Source organism: Rutidosis leptorrhynchoides, chromosome 9 (genome assembly GCF_046630445.1).
Source record: "Rutidosis leptorrhynchoides isolate AG116_Rl617_1_P2 chromosome 9, CSIRO_AGI_Rlap_v1, whole genome shotgun sequence".
NCBI lineage: Eukaryota > Viridiplantae > Streptophyta > Magnoliopsida > Asterales > Asteraceae > Rutidosis > Rutidosis leptorrhynchoides.
Window position 1 is genome coordinate 302,605,937 of NC_092341.1, and position 22,551 is coordinate 302,628,487.

General features: G+C 31.0%; 1 protein-coding gene across 1 annotated transcript; it reads left to right on the forward strand.

Moving 5' to 3' along the window:
• The first annotated feature begins 3,341 nt into the window (after positions 1-3,341).
• On the forward strand, positions 3,342-4,175 carry LOC139868924 (uncharacterized). The gene has a single exon (XM_071857260.1). The coding sequence runs from the start codon at positions 3,342-3,344 to the stop codon at positions 4,173-4,175; it is 834 nt and encodes a 277-aa protein (XP_071713361.1).
• Positions 4,176-22,551: the final 18,376 nt, after the last annotated feature.

Sequence of the window (22,551 nt, forward strand, 5' to 3'; positions counted from 1 at the left end):
TTTTAGGTCTCGACCGATGCGTCCCCAACTCGTGACTTTTACAACCTTGATTAATAGAACAAAGTGGGTAGTTTAGATTAATTTTTCCTAAACAGAGAAAAATAAACCCATTTGAGATAGAAGAAGATATTGGTAAAAAGAAGAATCTTAATTTGTGTAATAAATTATAATGAGGGAAAGTGGCGGTGGTACTTACTGGAGATGAATTTAATAATAGGGAAGAATGAAATTTTGTGAAGAGGAAGAAGAAAAAAATGTTAGGTGGGTTTTGTCTAGATGAGGCTACTTTTTGTTTAGTTTTAAACGTAGGATTTGAAATCCTCTCCCATCCTAAAAGATTTGAAAATCCCTTGTCTATGGTATTTCAATTACAAATCCCTCGTATAAAATCTCCAAACAAACATATCATTTCAGGGGATTTTAAATGCAAATTCCATGAAATCTCATAAAATCCTACCAACCAAACACACCCTTAATGTTTTGATTTGGTTTCATATTTGTCTCTAGAATTAACTGACGTTAAGTAATCTCTGTTAAGTTAGTTCTAGGGATGAATTTGAAACCAAATCAAAACATAGGGTTAGCATGAAAAAAATTACTTTAAAGCCTAGAGTAAAATTAATAGCAACATTTAAGGATGTTTGAAGTAATTAAGTCTTTATCATTATGCAATTAAATTTTATGTAACTTTTTTCTTAAATCATATCCAGAATACTAATAAACAAGTATATTGAATTTTTTATTCATGTAATACGTTAATAAGATAATTTTACTCAATTTATATCGTTAATTCTGAATCATTATCAAACAACTTATTTTTATTTAATATAAAGACTTTAGATCATTCAGATTATGAACCAATTATTATTAGTAATAGAAATAGAAGAGAGAGTGAAAATGTGTGAGAGAGAAAATAGAGAGAGAGTGAATGCAGGGACGGCTAGGGCAAAGGGTGGCTACAACGGCGGCGACTTCCAACACCGATTCAAGTTGTCAAGCAGAAACGATCTGACATCATTCATGTTCTTCAACTTTCCGAGAGACTACAAAGTGGTTGATCTTTGGAAGGCATTCAAGCCTTACGGATCTGTTCGAAACGTGTATGTTGCTGGTAACTGTTTAAAAGGTGGTGAGAGATACGCATTCGTTCGATTTGCTGATATTACCGATTCCGATCACATGTTGCTACGATTAGAAGGTATCAGGTTTGGTGATGCTCATATCAAGGTGTTTAAGGCAACAAATCGTAAACCTAAGGTTATCAATGAAAAGGCGAAAATAAACAACAAAAGTAATTCTGGTGATAGGGTTTTTAAGCACAGTTACCGTGATGAGAGAAGATTCGATGAGGTTTTAGGGGGGATGGATTATGACCTTCGTGAAAAACTGAATCACAACAAGGAGGATCTCCGTTCAAAGCTTAACAACAAGAAGGGGTGGGAGAAAGTCCATTCGACTTCTAGAGATGAAAAGCAATCTGGGGAAAAAATTGTGAATATGGTAGATGATGGTTGTAACATTGGTTCATTAAAGTATGCTGTTGTGGGTGATGCAATCAATATGATTGTTCACAAAAACCTTGAATCCATTTGTATGGAGGAAGGGTTTAGTGACATTCATATAAAAAAAACTTGGAGGTTTAAGCGTTCTACTGTTGTTTAGCTACGATGAATCTGCAAGTGAAGTTATCAATCATCTAAATCATCCTCTGAGAAGATGGATTCAAAAGGTGAGTAGGTGTGACCCTTCGTTATGGCCTGAAAATCGCATGACTTGACTACAAATTCAAGGTGTTCCACCTCATTGTTGGAACGAAAAAACTTTTATGTCAATTGCTGAATGGTGGGGGGTAGTATACGAATTGGAAAACTGTGATTTTGATAAAACAATCAATCTGAATTATGGGAGAGTCTATGTTAAATTGTCGTGTACAGATAAGGTCAAAGGGTATGTTCGCTTACAACATAAGAACAGTTCTTATTTTATCAGTGTTAATGAGGAGAAGAAGAAGGCTAATTCCTTTGAAGATCTAGAGAGTAACGATTATAATTCATGTGGTCATAGTACTGAGGTCATAAACTCAGATGAGTTTGCCAGTGAAGACAACTATATCGGTCCTACAGATATAGAAGATGATGATGATGATGGTTCCCTTAAGTCATTTGACGGGTCCGATGAAAGTGATTACCCAGAATCTGTACGAATTCCAGGTTTCAAACCAACCAGATTTAACGCCGGAATTAATGGTGATGAAGATTATAAGGTTTCATTGGGAGAAGAAGACCGACAGTCTAGATGTTATGGGATTAGGAAATTGTTTGAGGATAACATGGAGATGGTAAGTGAAACCCAAGAAAACAGTGAAGCAAACCCTACTTCCAAAAAGAGTAATGATTGCAAGCATGCGGCCATTAATGTTGATAATAGTCCCAATATTTCAATTCATGACACGTTCGATGCCCCTGACAAGACAAATGGGCCAAAAGAAACCTGTAGCCCAATTCTAAAAGAAAATGGGGGCCCAGTTTCTACATAAAAGGAGCCCAATGTGAAGACTAACCACGTTGACAACATTAACAGTGACCCAAATTATTGTAAAGTGGGACCCATTGAAAACCGTAATTCTGGAGGTAACTTAAATGGTGGCCCAGATGTTTTTTGTAATAATCCATCCCATAAGAAACGGGCCCATCGGTCGACTGGTAACGATTCACACATCATAAGGCAATCAAATAGGGCTACAGGTACTAGGACGAAAGTAAATAAAAATTCTGATGTAACAAAACCTCTTCAAAGTTCAAGTACGGCTGAAGTGTCAATTTGCAACGATTGCTATTGGGATACTATTGAAAATTGGAAAGCGTCTTCTCGTATCATGAAACTAAAAAGGATGGCACGTACAGGTAACAAGTCTGTTGATGGACGTTCTCGTATCAGCTGCAAAAATTGTCACAAGATGGGTGTTCCAAAGAGAAGCAAGTCAAGAAAATCGAGTAAGAGTAAAGATAATGGCGTTTCAGTGGGGGGTTCGATCAATAATGTCGAGCTTAAGGAATTTGGCGAGGATATTGGCCTCCAATGGCCTAACCCTTAGTAAGTTTCTAGTTATTCCATATCGTTTGTTATCTTTCTTATGAAGATTCTTTCTCTAAATGTTCGGGGGTTTGGTGTTGCGGGCAAGTTTAATTGGGTTAAGGGCATATGTTTTAGTGAGAAACCGGATATAACGGCTTTCCAAGAAACAAAGTGTAAAAGACTTAGTGATTTTTAGGTAAATCAATTGTGGGGTCATAGTGATATAGGTTATGTTCAAAAGGATGTGATAGGAAACTCGGGGGGGTATGTTAGTTATTTGGGACAATAATCGGTTCAAGGCTCATAGTGTTGTTAGTGGAGATTTCTTCTTAGCAATTAGAGGTAATTGGGTTGGGTTCGGGCATGATTCCATAATTGTCAATGTTTATGGTCCTCATTGTGATGCTGGAAAAAAGAAGATGTGGGAAGATCTTGAGAAACTCGTGGCAGGGGTAGATTCGGGATGTGTATTATGTGGTGATTTTAACGAAGTGCATGACCAAACGGATAGATTAAATTATGTATTCCATGAGGCTAGAGCTAGAAGATTTAATGAGTTCATAATTAGAAATAATCTTATTGAGATTCCCATCAACGGTAGGAAATTTACTCGTATTAGTGATGATGGTACCAAATTTAGCAAACTTGATCGCTTTCTTGTCTCGGACAAATTCATCAACTATTGGAATGATCTTTCAATTAATGTGCTTGATAGAATGGAATCGGACCATTGCCCCTTGATTCTCCGAGATGGTGTTGTTAATTTTGGTCCTAAACCTTTTAAGATATTTGACGAGTGGCTAAATAGGGAGGGGGTTGACAAAGTGATCATTGAAGGTTGGGGTAAAGAGGTTCGGGGGTACAAAAAAGATTGCATCTTCCGTGATAAACTCAAAAATGTTAAACATGTGTTGAGAGATTGGAGTAAGAAAGAATTTGGCAATCTAGATGAAGAAATTACATCATTAAAAAATGTTGCACTTAATTGGGAAGTAAAAGCAGAAAATGATACACTAACGGAGAATGAGCGTTTATGTTGGTTAGAATCTCGAAAAAATTGGATCACCAAAGAAAAGATTAAGGTAGGTATGCTAAGATAAAAAGCTCGTATTCGTTGGATATTAGATGGGGATGAGAACCCCAAATTTTTTCACTCCACTATGCGTCGAAAGTACAACAAAAACAATATCAGGGGTTTAAATATTAATGGTGTTTGGTGCGAGGATCCTATTGTTATCAAGTCTACTGTTCGAGCACATTTTGAAAAACATTTTCATGCAATAAAATTGAGCAGACATGTGTTCAACATCAACCGAAACAGTCCCAACAGTATGTCAACTTTGCAGGCCGTAGGTATTGGGCTGTCCCAAAATGTCTCTGGGCCTAATCAGGCCTCCACAAACAGTCCATATCCAACCATTTCCATCCCAAATCGGGCTGCTCATGTCCAGTTTAATCAGGCCGCTCACCAGCAGGCCAATCAGGAGCATATTGGCCCTGAACAACGACATTTTGGGCCTGATTTAAACACCATCTCAGCTGAAAGTGCATTGCTATTAGAAATTGTTTTTTTCGAAAGTGAAGTTTGGGAAGCGATTAAAGGTTGTGGAAGTTTAAAAGCGCCAGGTCCGGACGGTTTAAATGTTTTGGCAAAGAAAGCGGTTTGTAATGAAAGTTCCTTGGTGTTGAAATTGGCTCCGAAAAAGTGCCCATCTCCCACCTCCAATATGCGGATGATACGATTTTCTTTGGTGAATGGAGTATTACAAACCTTCGAAATCTTTTTAAACTCCTAAAATGTTTCGAACTCACATCGGGGTTGAAAGTAAACTACCAAAAAAGCAATCTATTCGGAATTAGTGTTGAGAAATCCGAAATTGAAAACTTGGCTAATATGTTTGGTTGCAACTCGGGTACACTTCCATTTATTTATCTCGGTCTTCTGATTGGGGGTAGAATGAATAAAATTGAAAGTTGGAATCTGGTGTTTGATAAGTTTTCAAAAAGGCTCTCGGATTGGAAGGCACGTACGATATCATATGGTGGACACTTGACCCTTATGAAATTGGTGTTGAATAGTCTCCCGTTGTACTACTTCTCTCTCTTCCGTGCCCCGCCATGTGTGGTAAAAAACTTGAGTGTGTAAGACGTTCTTTTTTTTTTTGGTGGGTCGGGTACAAATAAAAAAATTTCATTGGTTAAATGGGAGGAAACCCTTCTTCCTTTCGAGAAATGAGGGTTAAATTTGGGTTCTTTAAAAAGTAAGAATCTAGCTTTGATCGGCAAGTGGTGGTGGGGGTTTAAAACCGAGCCAAACGCTTTGTGGGTCAAAGTTATTTCTAGCACTTTTGGGTCATTGGGGGGTTTACTTCATAATTTTGAAACCATTTCATTTCCTTACACTTCGGTGTGGACTAATATTATTAAAGCAGGGAACTACATTGATGATCTTGGTATTCCTTTCCCTAACTCTTTCATCCGGAAGATTGGGGACGGGATGTCAACTTCATTTTGGAACGATATTTGGGTTGGGAATATGTGTTTAAAAAATAGGTTCAAGAGGCTCTCATATTTGGAACAAGATCTGGATGCGAAGGTGGGATCAAGGCTATCAGTTAACGGGTCTGAAGTGTGGTTAAATGGATGCTGGGTCAGAACACCTACGGGTCGGGCAGGCGGCGAGCTAGCCGAACTACAACAGCTACTGTTTTCGGTTCCAGTTAGTCCTGATCGGCCTGATTGGTGGTATTGGGACATGAGCAGTAAAGGAGTTTTCACAACTAAAATTCTTTCGGATCTCATTGACGAAAAGCTTCTTCCTTCGAATGCTTCTATCTCTTCGGGTACTATACGCAATTCACTAGTTCCCAAAAAGGTGGAGGTATTTGTTTGGAGGGTGCTAAAAGGTAGAATCCCGGTGTTAGTCGAATTGGATAAGAGGGGAGTCGACTTATATTCGGTCCGTTGTCCAATTTGTGACAATGACATCGAAAGCATTTGTCACTCCCTTTTATGTTGTGAGAAAGTTCGTAACGTATGGCACAAGATTTTCGATTGGTGGAGCGTACCACGTCCTCCAAATTTGGACTTACGATCTCTACTATTCGACAACTCGTGACATATTAATTCGAATTTAGGTAAACATATGTGGCAAGCGGTGACATGGACATGTATATACCATTTGTGGAAAAACCGAAACGAAAAAGTCTTCAAAAACAAAGATTGGACCGTTCCGGTTGCGGTTTGTGAAATTCAAGTTAAAAGTTTTGAATGGGTTGCGAGAAGGTGCAAAGAAAAAATCATCGATTGGAATGCTTGGCTTCATAATCCTTGTAGTATTTGTGCGTAATCACTTGTGAGATATTTGTATATAGTCTTCTTGTTGCCATCTTGCCATCTTTGTGTTTACTTGAGATGTAACCTTGAGTACTTGGTAGTTTTGCGTTATTGCGCTACCTTGAGTTATTAATAAAATTATATTGCCTTTCAAAAAAAAAATTATGAACCAATTAACGTTAACTCATTTAGCTTTATCAAACGCACCTTTAACAAAAACAAAAATAGATTTATAAACACAAAATTACTTTGATGAAAAATCTCAGATCTACATTTAAATCTTTATTAGTTACTCCGTATTACTTTTTGGCATTTAAGTAATAAATCCCTCTAATCATCAAATAAAAATGTCGTTATTAACCTTGTGTTGTAGCTCATGTGATAGTGACTTGTCTCTCTTAGCGAGAGGTTAGGAGTTCGACTCCTGCGAAATGCAGCATTGCACACAAGGTTGCCCCTTTACCCTTGCATTCCACTCAAGGATGCCGTTCGTACATCGCGTTGCAGGGGCAGTAGGGGAGAGGAGTTTCGCCCATGCCCTCGGATTGGGCCGGGATTCCTCCTGGGCAACAGTTGAGGATGGGTTATGCAACTATGGGAGATGAAAACGTGGATGGTTAAGTCCCCCTGACCTCATGGGTGATCTCGTATTGCTTTTGAAAAAAAGTTCTTATTGGTTACATTAGTATACATACAATATGTTTGATAATGAAGATTTTATTTGCAAAGTAAAATGTGCTATTGTAATTTTAGTTTGCGGGTCTATCCTAGTTCCTTGCTAGGATAGCTCGTTTTTGTTAATAATATTATGTATTTGGCCATTTCAAAAGGAAAAAAATGTGTTGCACTTGTTTAATTGGTTAATTTGCAAAGTCTAAATGCAGTGCACTAGTTTAATTGGTTAATTTGCAAAGTCGCTAGAAAGACTTAAATGAAAAACTAAAATACTCCTAAAATAATTTATTTTATGAGAATTGATATGTACAAAATTTATTTTTATACGTATACAACTAAATATGCATTAGAGTGTTGTATGGTACAACACTTATTCATATTAGTTATGGACATATAAAAATAAATTGTGCATATATAATCACTCATATATTACTTTAATTATTACAAGTCTGTATACCATTAAAAAAATGAGTCAACTACTATGCATGTGAACATCAAAAACCATTCTGTTACGCATGTGAAGCAATGGTACGTACTGCATGGAAACTTGTTTTCGGTGCCAAATACATTTGCACCTCCGATGCATAGATTAATTGTGGACCGTGACAACTTGTATGTTTGCAATGTTTGTTATTGTTTGTACATTTAATCTTATTATCTAATTTTATAAAACTTAAATCGATGTATAAAACCACTCGTAATGCTAAGAGAAATGCCCGTTATTGGTGCATAAAAGACCCAAGTTCGTATCAAGTATCAACTCATACAAAGAAGACTGTCGACCGACAGTCGGGTCAGTCGACCGACTGTTGGGCCAGTCGGTCGACTGTCAGTCCAGATGAGTATATAAGTGAGCTTTTGTATTCATTTGTGGCTAATCTTCTAATTAACCCTAAATAGCTCCTGGTCGTTTTCTCTCCATCAAGGTCAGATCCAAAACCCACCCAAGTCGAATAACAACTCTAGACATCGATCTAATCCTTCATTCATTGATCTGTTCGACTACATTGATACTCGAAAGTTACCGATTAGCTAGAAACATCGATCTCAAGATCCAATAGCTACAACAAAGTGGTATCAGAGCCAAGTTGTAGGATCAAATTGTTTACGGCGAAAAATCGTTTTTGAGTTGTTAAAAATTGATTTTGAGTGTTTTTCACGTTTTTATACTAAAATTGCAAAAATCTATTTTTGGGTGTTAAAATTGAAACTAATTGTTTAAAAACGTTCCTTATCATCATACAAACCTTCTCTAATTTATAGATCTCATTTTGGTTTTCAAAGCGTTGAGAAATCCAAGTTTTTCGGTTTGAAAAAGTTGTTTTTAAAGCAAATCGATTTAATAAAACTAGTGTGTTTTTGGAAAAATTAAAAATGTGGTTATGTTAAGAATTGAATAAGGATTGTTTCTGCATTTTTTTTACGTTTTAATTTTCTGTTTTGAGCCACTGTCATCTTAAGTGTATAGGTTTCCCTGTTGTCATCTACATGAACAATATAAAATTATCACTTTGTACAAAGACAAAACGTTAAAATGAAATCAGACAAAATCATGTATATATATATATATGTTATTATATGCCTTCAAAATCAAGCAAAACATATAAAACCAATCAAATCTGAACTCATAACCTAAAAAAAATCAAAGCCTAGACTAAAATAATTGAACCCTAACAATTCTCGATCATTAATCTGAATAGAATATTTAAGAAAAAGAAAATGAAATGTATTTTAAAATCGAAACCCACAAAAACGCAAAAATAAAAGTTCATGTGAATATCAACTTTTACCATTATCTCAATAGAAAATATGTTTTGATCCAAGACATGAATAAATAATCAAATAACGCCAATAAAAATTGAAACTTAAGAGATTGACTTACCGAATGAAATCGTGAAGAAGCTTAGAGAAGTCACAAAATTCTTTATGAAAAGATGATGAAAGCATAATATTTGTTTCTTAAATATATATACAAAGATAAAACCCTCTAGATGACATTTAAAATTCGTTTTTTTGAACAAGGAGATATCCATAGAAAAAAGCGTGCTTTTCAAGAAAAAATTCCTGAAACTAACAGTATATTTATTTGCTTCAGTATATATCATAAATATGTGACGACCCGGAAATTTCTGACCGAATTTAAACTTAATCTTTATATGTTTCCGACACGATAAGCAAAGTCTATTAAATTGAATCTCAAAACTTTTGAACTATTTTCGTACATTCATTTGACCTTTGACTGTTTTCAATGATTCACAAACCTTTAATTGTAAACAGAAATGTATGTATAGATAATTATATGTGTAAATAGTTATACATAATAAATTAGATATATTAACAAATTATTATGTGATTATGAAAAATTTATTTAAAACTAAAACTTGTCATTTTGAATGCATATAGTATATTAAATATAAAGGAGTTCGAACATAATGGATCTACGATAACGAAATATAAAACGTATAGTATTATATTATGAGTTTATTTATTCAAAATATATCTAATTAATATATTGTGATATTTAAAACATAATAGTTTGAGTTTACACATAATCTCTATACATAATTATTACTACAGGTATATTGTTAAAAGGTATAAATGTTATATATAATATAAACATAAACATTAAATGTTATATAATTAATAATATATAATATTAATATAGGTAATTACAAGTCAAAATATAGTTACTGCATTAATAATGTTATTATTACTTTCCTTAAAATAAATACTAATATTTATATTGATATTAGTATTAATAACATTATTATATGATATAAAGATGTAAAATTTGATACATGAAAAATGTTATATCTTTATTATTACTAGTATTATGAATATTATTAATTCTAAAAATATAATACATAGATATATATGAAAGTTTGATATGATCAAGTTGTATGTTATTATTACTATTATTCATATTAGTGTTATCATTAATAGCATCAATGATATATTAAGTAGTGTTATTACTAGCATTATTATTATCATTTTTTTATTTAAAATTATCAATTGTTATTTAATGTCATTATTAGAATATTTATTAGAATTAGTAATATTATTATTATTTTTGTTAATTAATAAGATTAATTAATTAATATATAAATACAGATAAAAAAGATATATATAGATATACGCGTAAGATATATATACATATATATCATTATCAGATTTACTTGTCTTCTACCTTCTGTACACTCGTGATACAACTAGGTAGCAACCCTACACCTGAATTTGAACGATATTTATTTTTTTGTGATTCAATCATTCGAACCTCACCAATATTCCCACTTCAGATAACTGCAAAATTAAAAGAAAATAGATACATTTTTTTTTCTTTTTCTCCCTGCTCGATACTTCTGTTTCACTTCCATTTTTATCAAAAATTGAAATCGAAGTATTCGTTAAAAATTAGAATTACAGAGTGATTAGGAATCATTCAAGTAATCTATCTGGAAAGTTTGAACACCCAATTCCTTGTATTGATTACGAATTTACGAGTCAAAGTTTTTAATACAAAAAGTCAAACATTTTTCTTCAATCGAATTCGAGCTATGTGTTACGATTAAAGTCAAATTGTTGATTTGGAAGGTTCATAGGAAGTATTTAAAACATATTTCATGTTATAAGTTTCGTCAAATACATGCTCAAAAATTGCAATCAAAATTTTTTTTTGTGTTACAAACAGCGACGGCCTGTTCTGTTCTTTTTTTTATTATTATTTTTTTCGAATTAGTTAAAATAAAACATATTTATAAATTGTTTCCTATTTTTATTACGATTTTAAAACAAACAAGTTAAGGTGGGTACGTGCTCTGGTCGAATTATTTGAGAAGAAGAAGAAGGAAAGGAAACAGATGGATATATGATACATATTTATTTTTTTGGGGTATTGTATCAGATAAAACAGAAGCGGAGTAATGGTTGAGGTTGTTTGTGGGCTAGCGGGTGGTCATGGATTCGAGTCCCGGCTTGAGCAAATTGATATTTTTTTTTATCCTTTAAGGTAGTAAACATTTTTATTGATATTATTATTACTATTATTATTTTCCTTATGATTATTATTATGGTTATTGTTATTATTATTATTATTACTATTATAATCATTATTATTAGCATTAATTAGTATTATTATCATTATGATAGATTTTATTATCAATAAAACGAACATTAAAATAATTTATGATATTATCATTATTATTATTAGTATTATCATTTAAAAATTAAGTAGTATTATCAATTCTAATATTATTGATATTATTAGCATTATTATTATTGTGTTATTATTGTTAGTCTTATTATTATGAGTTTAAGATTACTAAACATGTTAATATCACAATTATAGAATAAAAGACGTTATATTAAAGAGTAAGGAAATTAGTTATAATTATATGAAAACATGTAAAAATTATGATTATGATTACAAATTAATGTTAAAAGGAACTATAGTCACTAGTTTATAAATTAAACGCGGTGGTTATGATCATTATAACTACGATTATGCAGGTTTTAATAATATCGATAAGATAATAAATATAGAAATTTTAGATATAAATATTACTATGGATGGAATTATTAAAAGTCTTATAATTATTGTTATCATAATTATCTTTGTAAAACTTAGTATTATTATCATTATTAATATCATAATTTTCATTTAACATTATTATTATCACTTTTATCATTATATAGTATCAATATTTTTACTAATACTAGTATTATTATAATTATTAATTTCATAAACAAATGATCTTCATATAAAAGAAAAATTTAATATACATAACTTAATTATATTAACATTACTATATATAAAATAAAGATATAAAGATAAATAATGAAACAAATAAATTATTAAAAATAACAATTACATCACTAATAATAATATATAAATTGTTCGATTACAAATATACGTTTTAATATATATACAAATGATATAGGTTCGTGAATCTGAGGGCAACCCTGCATTGTTCAGTTGTTTAATGTCGTTATATGTATTTTTACTACAAAATACATTAGGTGAGTTTCATTTGCTCCCTTTTTAAATGCTTTTGCAATTTATATTTTTGTGCTGAGAATACATGCGCGATTTTTATAAATGTTTTTACGAAATAGACACAAGTAATCAAAACTACATTATATAGGTGAATGATCAAAATCGAATATGCCCCTTTTTATTAAGTCTGGTAATCTAAGAATTAGGGAACAGACACCCTAATTGACGCGAACTCAAAAGATAGATCTATCGGGTCCAACAAGCCCCATCCAAAGTACCAGATGCTTTAGTACTTCGAAATTTATATCATGTCCGAAGGAGGATCCCGGAATGATGGGGATATTCTTATATGCATATTGTGAATGTCGGTTACCAGGTGTTCAATCCATATGAATGATTTTTGTCTCTATGCATGGGACGTATGTTTATGAGAATTGGAAATATGAAATCTTGTGGTCTATTAAAATTATGAAATGATTCTTTATGATAAACTAATGAACTCACCAACCTTTTGGTTGACACTTTAAAGCATGTTTATTCTCAGGTACGGAAGAAATCTTCCGCTGTGCAATTGCTCATTTTAAAGATATTATTTGGAGTCATTCATGACATATTTCAAAAGATGTTGCATTCGAGTCGTTAAATTCATCAAGATTTTTGTTAAGTCAATTATAGTTAGATATATTATGAAATGGTATGCATGCCATCAACTTTCGATGTAATGAAAGATTGACTTTTCAAAAACGAATGAAATGTTTGTAAAATGTATCATATAGAGGTCAAGTACCTCGCGATGAAATCAACTGTTGTGAATCGTTTATAATCGATATGGACTTCGTCCGGATGGATTAGGACGGGTTGCTTCAGTTGGTATCAGAGCGGTGATCTTAGCGAACCAGGTCTTGTATTAGTGTGTCTAATTGATAGTCGTTAGGATGCATTAGTGAGTCTGGACTTCGACCGTGTCTGCATGTCAAAAATTTTGCTTATCATTTCTAGTCGGGAATCATCTGCTTATCATTCTTAGTCTAGACACATCTTACTGCATTGATTGCATGAATAGTGTATAGACAAAATCCATATCTTAGCGTATCTGTCACTGTAGACTTTATCTGACACGTTTCCTTAATTTTCTCCGTAATTCACGGGATCTTTGGAAGTATGTATAGATATTCTATATATAAGTAGAATATCATTCGATATTCGAAAATCATTTCATATCAAAACCCTTTAACTGAACGTGAGAGATGGATCCTACACCTAGCTTGGATTCCATTTGTTCCGGAAGTGATTTCGAGATGTATATTGAAGCAGACTCCGAAGTCAATGAACCAGAAGTGCCTCAACCATTTAGTTATTTTTTCTTTCTGGAGGAGATGGGGGTGGGTCCGAGACTTACTCACTCGATGGAGAAATGAAGAAGGCGAACCCTACCGCAAACCAAACTTACCTCCTAACATCGGAGAAAATGATGTACTCACCGGTGAACCTATGCGCAACACTGTATTCACCCTTCTTGCTAAAGTTTTCCACCTCGAAGGTCGCATTACTGCAATCTCAGAAAATATTCAACCTCTACTTCCGAATACCAATCGAAGGGGAATAGTAGAAGAAGTTAGGGAACTTCGAATTGATAATCAAGATCTATCGAATCAGATGAGTGGATGGATAGAAATGATAGAGGGTAGGATAGAAAACCTGACAAGAATGGTGCGTGATCTACAAGATATACTTACTACACCAACATCATCACCAACCTCAGCACCAACAACACTTGTAGCACCGACAGCAACAGTACCACCATCAGTAGCACCAGCAGCATAACCAGTATCAACAACAACAACATCATCACACGTCTCAACCTCGCAATCTATACCTCAAGTATAATTATCGTTCTACGAATCGTTCTACATAAACTATCTTCGTCCTTCATGACGATTATGTAATCTCTAATGTTTTAGAGATTATGTACTCTAGTTCTAGCCGTAAATCTAATGAGTTTAATATCACATTGACTCATTAAATCCATGATTACGACTGAAGAAAATATATATGTATATATATATTATTTCATAAAGATTGTAATTAAAAATTCTTTCGTACAAACTATTAATGGTGAAAATATTTTAACGGGTAGGTAATACCCGAGGAATATTTAGATTTCACATTAATAAGTACACTGTACATTCTTTCAAATCTAATTCAACAGTCATCTACTATCCTAATTACATCCACCGATATACAAATCCGTTCACCACAGAATAACCATATTCATCCAATTTCATATTTGAATTTTGATTTATCAGAATCCAACAAGTGGCATAATGAAGAAAATATTTGACACAATAAAATTTGTTAGAAACAAACAATTTAACTATGAGGAATTTTGTTAAGAATCCACGCTAACTGTTCCTAACTAATTGTTCATAGCTAACTGATTATATTTTATTTATCGCAATTTAATTATCGCAATTTACATTCTCGCAATTTTATTTATCGTCATTTAATTTTCTGTTATTTACTTTACGCACTTTATTTATCGTCATTTAATATCTGTTATTTATTTTTAAACACTTTAAATGTCAGGACACGTATACAAGGTTTTGACATATCATATCGACGCATCTATATATATTATTTGGAATAACCATAGGCACTCTATATGCTGTAATGATCGAGTTCGCTATACAGGGTTGAGGTTGATTCTACAATAATATATATAGTTTGAGTTGTGATGGAGTCTGAGACATGTACACGGGTCACGATACGTATTAATTAATTCGAATATTATATATTAAACTATATACGAATTATTGGACTGTCAACTGTGGACTATCGACTGTGGACTAATAACATTGGACAATTAAAATAAATTAAAATATTGATTATAATATATGAAACTAAACAATTCTTCAAGTTTGCCACTTGATTTCATCTTAAACTTCATTTGTATTTCGACGATTACAATCTGCGTTCAAATCTGTCATGATTCTTGAAATCTCTCAATTAAGAAACAACTGAGAAGATGAACCAACCGCACTTCATCTACAGAAGAAAGATTTATGCATATAATTATGCACCTGAAAATACTCGAAACCTGAGTAAACGTTTAACGCGTATCTGTGCTAGATCCTTTGGCGTTGTTATTACCGAAAATAATTTGCAATCCCTTTTCAAAATTAGCAAATTATGTCACAGCTCCAGCAAGTCAACTTTGACTTTTCACTCGAATTAGCTTATTATAACCCTGATATATAAGTTTACTTTTCGTCATCAATACTGGAAAACCGTTTATATCTCACTACATTAGCAGTAAACTTACCAGCAACTTCATTGATATTCGACTTTATGAAAATTTATTATATTCATTGGAATCCTATCATCTATTCATCTGCATCTGATAACGAGAAATGCCGTACCAAATACCGAGAATCAGCAATCAGTATTTTGAAATCTCGCAGCATGTCAACATCAATAGTTATATGTAAACATATAACATTTATCTCTTAGAATTATGATCTTTCATTCTGAAATTCTGAAAAGCACCCAGTCTACAAATCAATACCACAAATTCTGAAAAAGCTGAATACAGCGGTACACGACTTTAACCGTCGGAAGTTTGATGATAAAAATGGAGTATTGGAAACATTCAATAGAAAATTTAGTACCGAAAAGCGGATTATGCGAAACTATGAAAGAAGCCGTGGACAAATCACAAAGAATAAGTTTGACTTCAAAGAATCCAAATGATTCAATGCCTGTTAAAGTCTTTAGCGAATATCTTGCTCCTTACGCTAATCGTTGCGGACAATAATTCCTATCATCCTCTGATCTTAGATATTTTGAGATATTATCTTATCTTTCATTATAAATATCCTCCATATTTCTGAAGATATTTTCATAACTATTCTTATCTGAAATCATTAATCTCTTCATGTTATCAGTGTTACATCATATAGAAACTGTTAGTTTCTATATTTTGTAAACTTTCAAGTTTAAAATAGGAATGTTATTGAAATAATGTTGGAAACTGATGCATGAGTTAGTATAATATAATGACACTTGATCAACGTGATTATATTACAGTAAGTCATGCTGAATTTCTAAACGGAACATGATGATTCACAGATTATAACGTCATCATGTGTCATGTTACATAACTCTTTCATTCTGATTAACTTCTGAACACATCAAGAAAATATATTCTTGATAGTTCTATTCTCAGTGATTCTTGTAATATAACCAAATCGAGATCGTGCTATTTTGTCCCCTTTCTACTTAGAACATTAGGATTATTCGAAACTCCATACCTATGAATTTTGGACCATTATTCGCTTGATTTAAAGTCGGGAAGAGAAAACAAAAGAATGAAGATCTGAAATAAAAATGGGAATATAAATCACAGTAAATTGGAGAGAGTATTAACCGTGGATGTCAATGATTACAGAAGGACAGAAGCAGAGACATCGAAATATAAGGGAAGATATAAAACCCAACAATGACGCAGAAATTACAAACTGTGGATATTAATACGAATAGCAATATAAATACACGGTATAATTAAGAATAGTATCACCCAAGGTAATAGTAGAAGTAAACAGAATTCTCGAGTGGAAGATTGAAAAGAAGGATGACAGAAATTATAATTAGGAAAATATCATGGATTAGAACTGGATTAAGCATTTTCACAATCCTTTGGATGTATGAACTAAGAAAGAAAGTATAGGAATGGTGAGAATAATGGAACGGAAAAAGTTTAAATTATAATGGAAATATCAGACAGAGTAATCGATGCAGATCACCGTATTTAATTATAGAGATCTTAATTTCCTTACTCGCCGAAGAGTCAAATCTTTTAGATTTCGAAGATTTTCTTTAAATCCCTTGAATTCCGGAATTCAATCAAGACAATGTCAAAAGCTAAGACAAATCCTTATCCTTTCATTTCACTATTTTGTGATAGCTTCACTCGTACTCTTTGAGTAATTGAATTATCTTATCCATATTACTCAACAGTAATAAAACTTTAGTTATCAGCTCAAATTCGTCATGAAAATATTTTTATTGTTAGCCATGACGACCTTACTCAAATTTCGGGACGAAATTTTTTTAACGGGTAGGTACTGTGATGACCCGGAAATTTTCGACCAAATTTAAACTTAATCTTTATATGTTTCTGACATGATAAGCAAAGTCTATTAAATTGAATCTCAAAACTTTTGAACTATTTTTGTACAATTCATTTGACCTTTAACTGTTTCCAACGATTCACGAACCTTTAATTGTAAACAGAAATGTATGTATAGATAATTATATGTGTAAATAGTTATACATAATAAATTAGATATATTAATAAATTATTATGTGATTATGAAAAATTTATTTAAAACTAAAACTTGTCATTTTGAATGCATAGAGTATATTAAATATAAAGGAGTTCGAACATAATGGATCTACGATAACAAAATATAAAACGTATAGTATTATATTATGAGTTTATTTATTCAAAATATATCTAATTAATATATTGTGATATTTAAAACATAATAGTTTGAGTTTACACATAATCTCTATACATAATTATTACTACAGGTATATTGTTAAAAGGTATAAATGTTATATATAATATAAACATAAACATTAAATGTTATATCATTAATAATATATAATATTAATATAGGTAATTACAAGTCAAAATATAGTTACTGCATTAATAATGTTATTATTACTTTCCTTAAAATAAATACTAATATTTATATTGATATTAGTATTAATAACATTATTATATGATATAAAGATGTAAAATTTGATACATGAAAAATGTTATATCTTTATTATTACTAGTATTATGAATATTATTAATTCTAAAAATATAATACATAGATATATATATATATATATATATATATATATATATATATATATATATATATATATATATATATATATATATATATATATATATATATGAAAGTTTGATATGATCAAGTTGTATGTTATTATTACTATTATTCATATTAGTGTTATCATTAATAGCATCAATGATATATTAAGTAGTGTTATTACTAGCATTATTATTATCATTTTTTTTATTTAAAATTATCAATTGTTAGTTAATGTCATTATTAGAATATTTATTAGAATTAGTAATATTATTATTATTTTTGTTAATTAATAAGATTAATTAATTAATATATAAATACAGATAAAAAAAGATATATATAGATATACGCGTAAGATATATATACATATATATCATTATCAGATTTACTTGTCTTCTACCTTCTGTACACTCGTGATACAACTAGGCAGCAACCCTACACCTGACTTTGAACGATATTTATTTTTTTGTGATTCAATCATTCGAACCTCACCAAATATTCCCACTTCAGATAACTGCAAAATTAAAAGAAAATAGATACATTTTTTTTTCTTTTTCTCCCTGCTCGATACTTCTGTTTCACTTCCATTTTTATCAAAAATTGAAATCGAAGCATTCGTTAAAAATTAGAATTGCAGAGTGATTAGGAATCATTCAAGTAATCTATCTGGAAAGTTTGAACACCCAATTCCTTGTATTGATTACGAATTTACGAGTCAAAGTTTTTGATACAAAAAGTCAAACATTTTTCTTCAATTGAATTCGAGCTATGTGTTACGATTAAAGTCAAATTGTTGATTTGGAAGGTTCATAGGAAGTATTTAAAACATATTTCATGTTATAAGTTTCGTCAAATACATGCTCAAAAATTGCAATCAAATTTTTTTTTTGTGTTACAAACAGCGACGGCCTGTTCTGTTCTTTTTTTTATTATTTTTTTTTGAATCAGTTAAAATAAAACATATTTATAAATCGTTTCCTGTTTTTATTACGATTTTAAAACAAACAAATTAAGGTGGGTACGTGCTCTGGTCGAATTATTTGAGAAGAAGAAGAAGGAAAGGAAACAGATGGATATAGGATACATATTTTTTTTTTTCGGGGTATTGTATTAGATAAAACAGAAGCGGAGTAATGGTTGAGGTTGTTTGTGGGCTAGCGGGTGGTCATGGGTTCGAGTCCCGGCTTGAGCAAATTGATATTTTTTTTTATCCTTTAAGGTAGTAAACCATTTTTATTGATATTATTATTAGTATTATTATTTTCCTTATGATTATTATTATTGTTATTGTTATTGTTATTATTATTATTATTATTACTATTATAATCATTATTATTAGCATTAATTAGTATTATTATCATTATGATAGATTTTATTATCAACAAAACGAACATTAAAATAATTTATGATATTATCATTATTATTATTAGTATTATCATTTAAAAATTAAGTAGTATTATAAATTCTAATATTATTCATATTATTAGCATTATTATTATTGTGTTATTATTGTTAGTCTTATTATTATGAGTTTAAGATTACTAAACATGTTAATATCACAATTATAGAATAAAAGACGTTATATTAAAGAGTAAGGAAATTAGTTATAATTATATGAAAACATGTAAAAATTATGATTATGATTACAAATTAATGTTAAAAGGAACTATAGTCACTAGTTTATAAATTAAACGCGATGATTATGATCATTATAACTACGATTATGCAGGTTTTAATAATATCGATAAGATAATAAATATAGAAATTTTGGATATAAATATTACTATGGAAATGGTTAAAATCTTAATTAATGTATGTTTTACTGGAATTATTAAAAGTCTTATAATTATTGTTATCATAATTATCTTTGTGAAACTTAGTATTATTATCATTATTAATATCATAATTTTCATTTAACATTATTATTATCACTTTTATCATTATATAGTATCAATATTTTTACTAATACTAGTATTATTATAATTATTAATTTCATAAACAAATGATCTTCATATAAAAGAAAAATTAATATACATAACTTAATTATATTAACATTACTATATATAAAATAAAGATATAAAGATAAATAATGAAACAAATAAATTATTAAAAATAACAATTACATCACTAATATAAATTGTTCGATTACAAATATACGTTTTAATATATATACAAATGATATAGGTTCGTGAATCCGAGGCCAACCCTGCATTGTTCAGTTGTTTAATGTCGTTATATGTATTTTTACTACAAAATACATTAGGTGAGTTTCATTTGCTCCCTTTTTAAATGCTTTTGCAATTTATATTTTTGGGCTGAGAATACATGCGCGATTTTTATAAATGTTGTTACGAAATAGACACAAGTAATCAAAACTACATTATATGGTTGAATGATCGAAATCGAATATGCCCCTTTTTATTAAGTATGGTAATCTAAGAATTAGGGAACAGACACCCTAATTGACGCGAACTCTAAAGATAGATCTATCAGGCCCAACAAGCCCCATCCAAAGTACCGGATGCTTTAGTACTTCGAAATTTATATCATGTCCGAAGGAGGATCCCGGAATGATGGGGATATTCTTATATGCATATTGTGAATGTCGGTTACCAGGTGTTCAATCCATATGAATGATTTTTGTCTCTATGCATGGGACGTATGTTTATGAGAATTGGAAATATGAAATCTTGTGGTCTATTAAAATTATGAAATGATTCTTTATGATAAACTAATGAACTCACCAACCTTTTGGTTGACACTTTAAAGCATGTTTATTCTCACGTACGAAAGAAATCTTCCGCTGTGCAATTGCTCATTTTAAAGATATTATTTGGAGTCATTCATGACATATTTCAAAAGACGTTGCATTCGAGTCGTTGAATTAATCAAGATTTTTGTTAAGTCAATTATAGTTAGATATATTATGAAATGGTATGCATGCCGTCAACTTTCGATGTAATGAAAGATTGACTTTTCAAAAACGAATGAAATGTTTGTAAAATGTATCATATAGAGGTCAAGTACCTCGCGATGAAATCAACTGCTGTGAATCGTTTATAATCGATATGGACTTCGTCCGGATGAATTAGGACGGGTCGCTTCAAAATATATATATTTATTTCCTTTTTAGCTGTTAGATTTATTTGAATTATTTTATTTTAATGATAACTTGATTACTACTAATGATATCATAATTATATTTGATAAATAGTGAGAAAATGTCTAAGTGTCCAATTTTATTATTTCTAGCTTTGTTAGGGCTTTTCCATGATATCATCAAAATCCCTTTTTAGTAGATTATATATATTGATTATTGATTATTAATTTTTTTCACTCCATAAATATAATCACACTATATCATTATTATCACTATAAATGATTTAACAACAAGCAGGTTACTCAGATGCGCATTACAATGGTCACCTCTTTATTGTTTATGAAAATTTTGTTATAGTATCTAACTATATATTTTTAATAAAAAAAATTCAAAGTTAACGAGCTTTACATAACCTAAGATATAATAATTTGTTTCATCATATGAAACACTTTTTACAATTGTAAACAAAACGTAGCGTCGTTTTTATTTGTTCTCGTTAGTTTATATACTAGCTATTAATATATGCGATTAATGTGGATAAAAACATAAAAATTGTCATAAGTTGTAAAAAAGGTTAACTAAAAAATTATGATGCTACGAGGGTTTTAAATTTTAATAAATGGAATGGGGGCAGATATAAAAATATGAAGGGCTAAAATTTGGTCAAAAGATAATGGAGGGTTGAAACTGTAGTCAAAGAATATGAAACAGATGAAATAATTGTTCTAAAATGACTATTTATAAATGTTACTCTCGATCGATGAACACACAAACCAAACTCACCCATCCTTTTCGGCACACAGGTATTCAGTTTCTCTTATAACCATAGTAAATTCTGAACTAGTGAATTTTCAACTTAACATATAGACTATCAACATAATAAATTTTCGTAAACCAATAACTGTTAAGCAATTTCACGCAAAAATGGCGTGATTGATCCATCTGTGCTATTCTCTAATTGAGGATTCAAATCAGGCAACAAAAATTTAGAATGGGCAAAGTGTAACTTACCGATTTTTTTTTTTCAAAAAAGAAAATGGATGATGTATTGTGATGCTTGCAATGGTAAAACCGAACCTACTCAACCTATCTGAAGCAGCAACGTGGCATCCAGCCTAGCCCCAAGCAGTGACGGAGCTTGAACGTTGCGTTTGGAGGGGCCAAAATTTGTCTAATGTTTGCTATGTTTTTAGCAAGGAAAAAAACCAACTTTAGTGGAAAAAATTGCATATTTTATATGCATTTTAGGTGACAATATTGATTTTAATGTACATTATCTAAGTTAACTTCTTAACTTTAGCTTTAACATTGATTTCAAGATAAAATGTCCAAGAGATATGAAAGAATGAAGTAGATTGTTGATGAAAACAATTCTGCGGGTCTTCACCATTTTCGTCATATCTTCTTCCTACGGATTCCGATTTAATTGATTCAAAAGTCCAAAGGTCCGTAACTCAAAGGGCCACAAGATACCATTACTTAACAAAAAT

What these genes read in the sequence shown, in the direction of transcription:
- LOC139868924 (XM_071857260.1), top strand. Translation starts at nt 3,342, where the DNA reads ATGTTAGTTATTTGGGACAATAATCGGTTCAAGGCTCATAGTGTTGTT.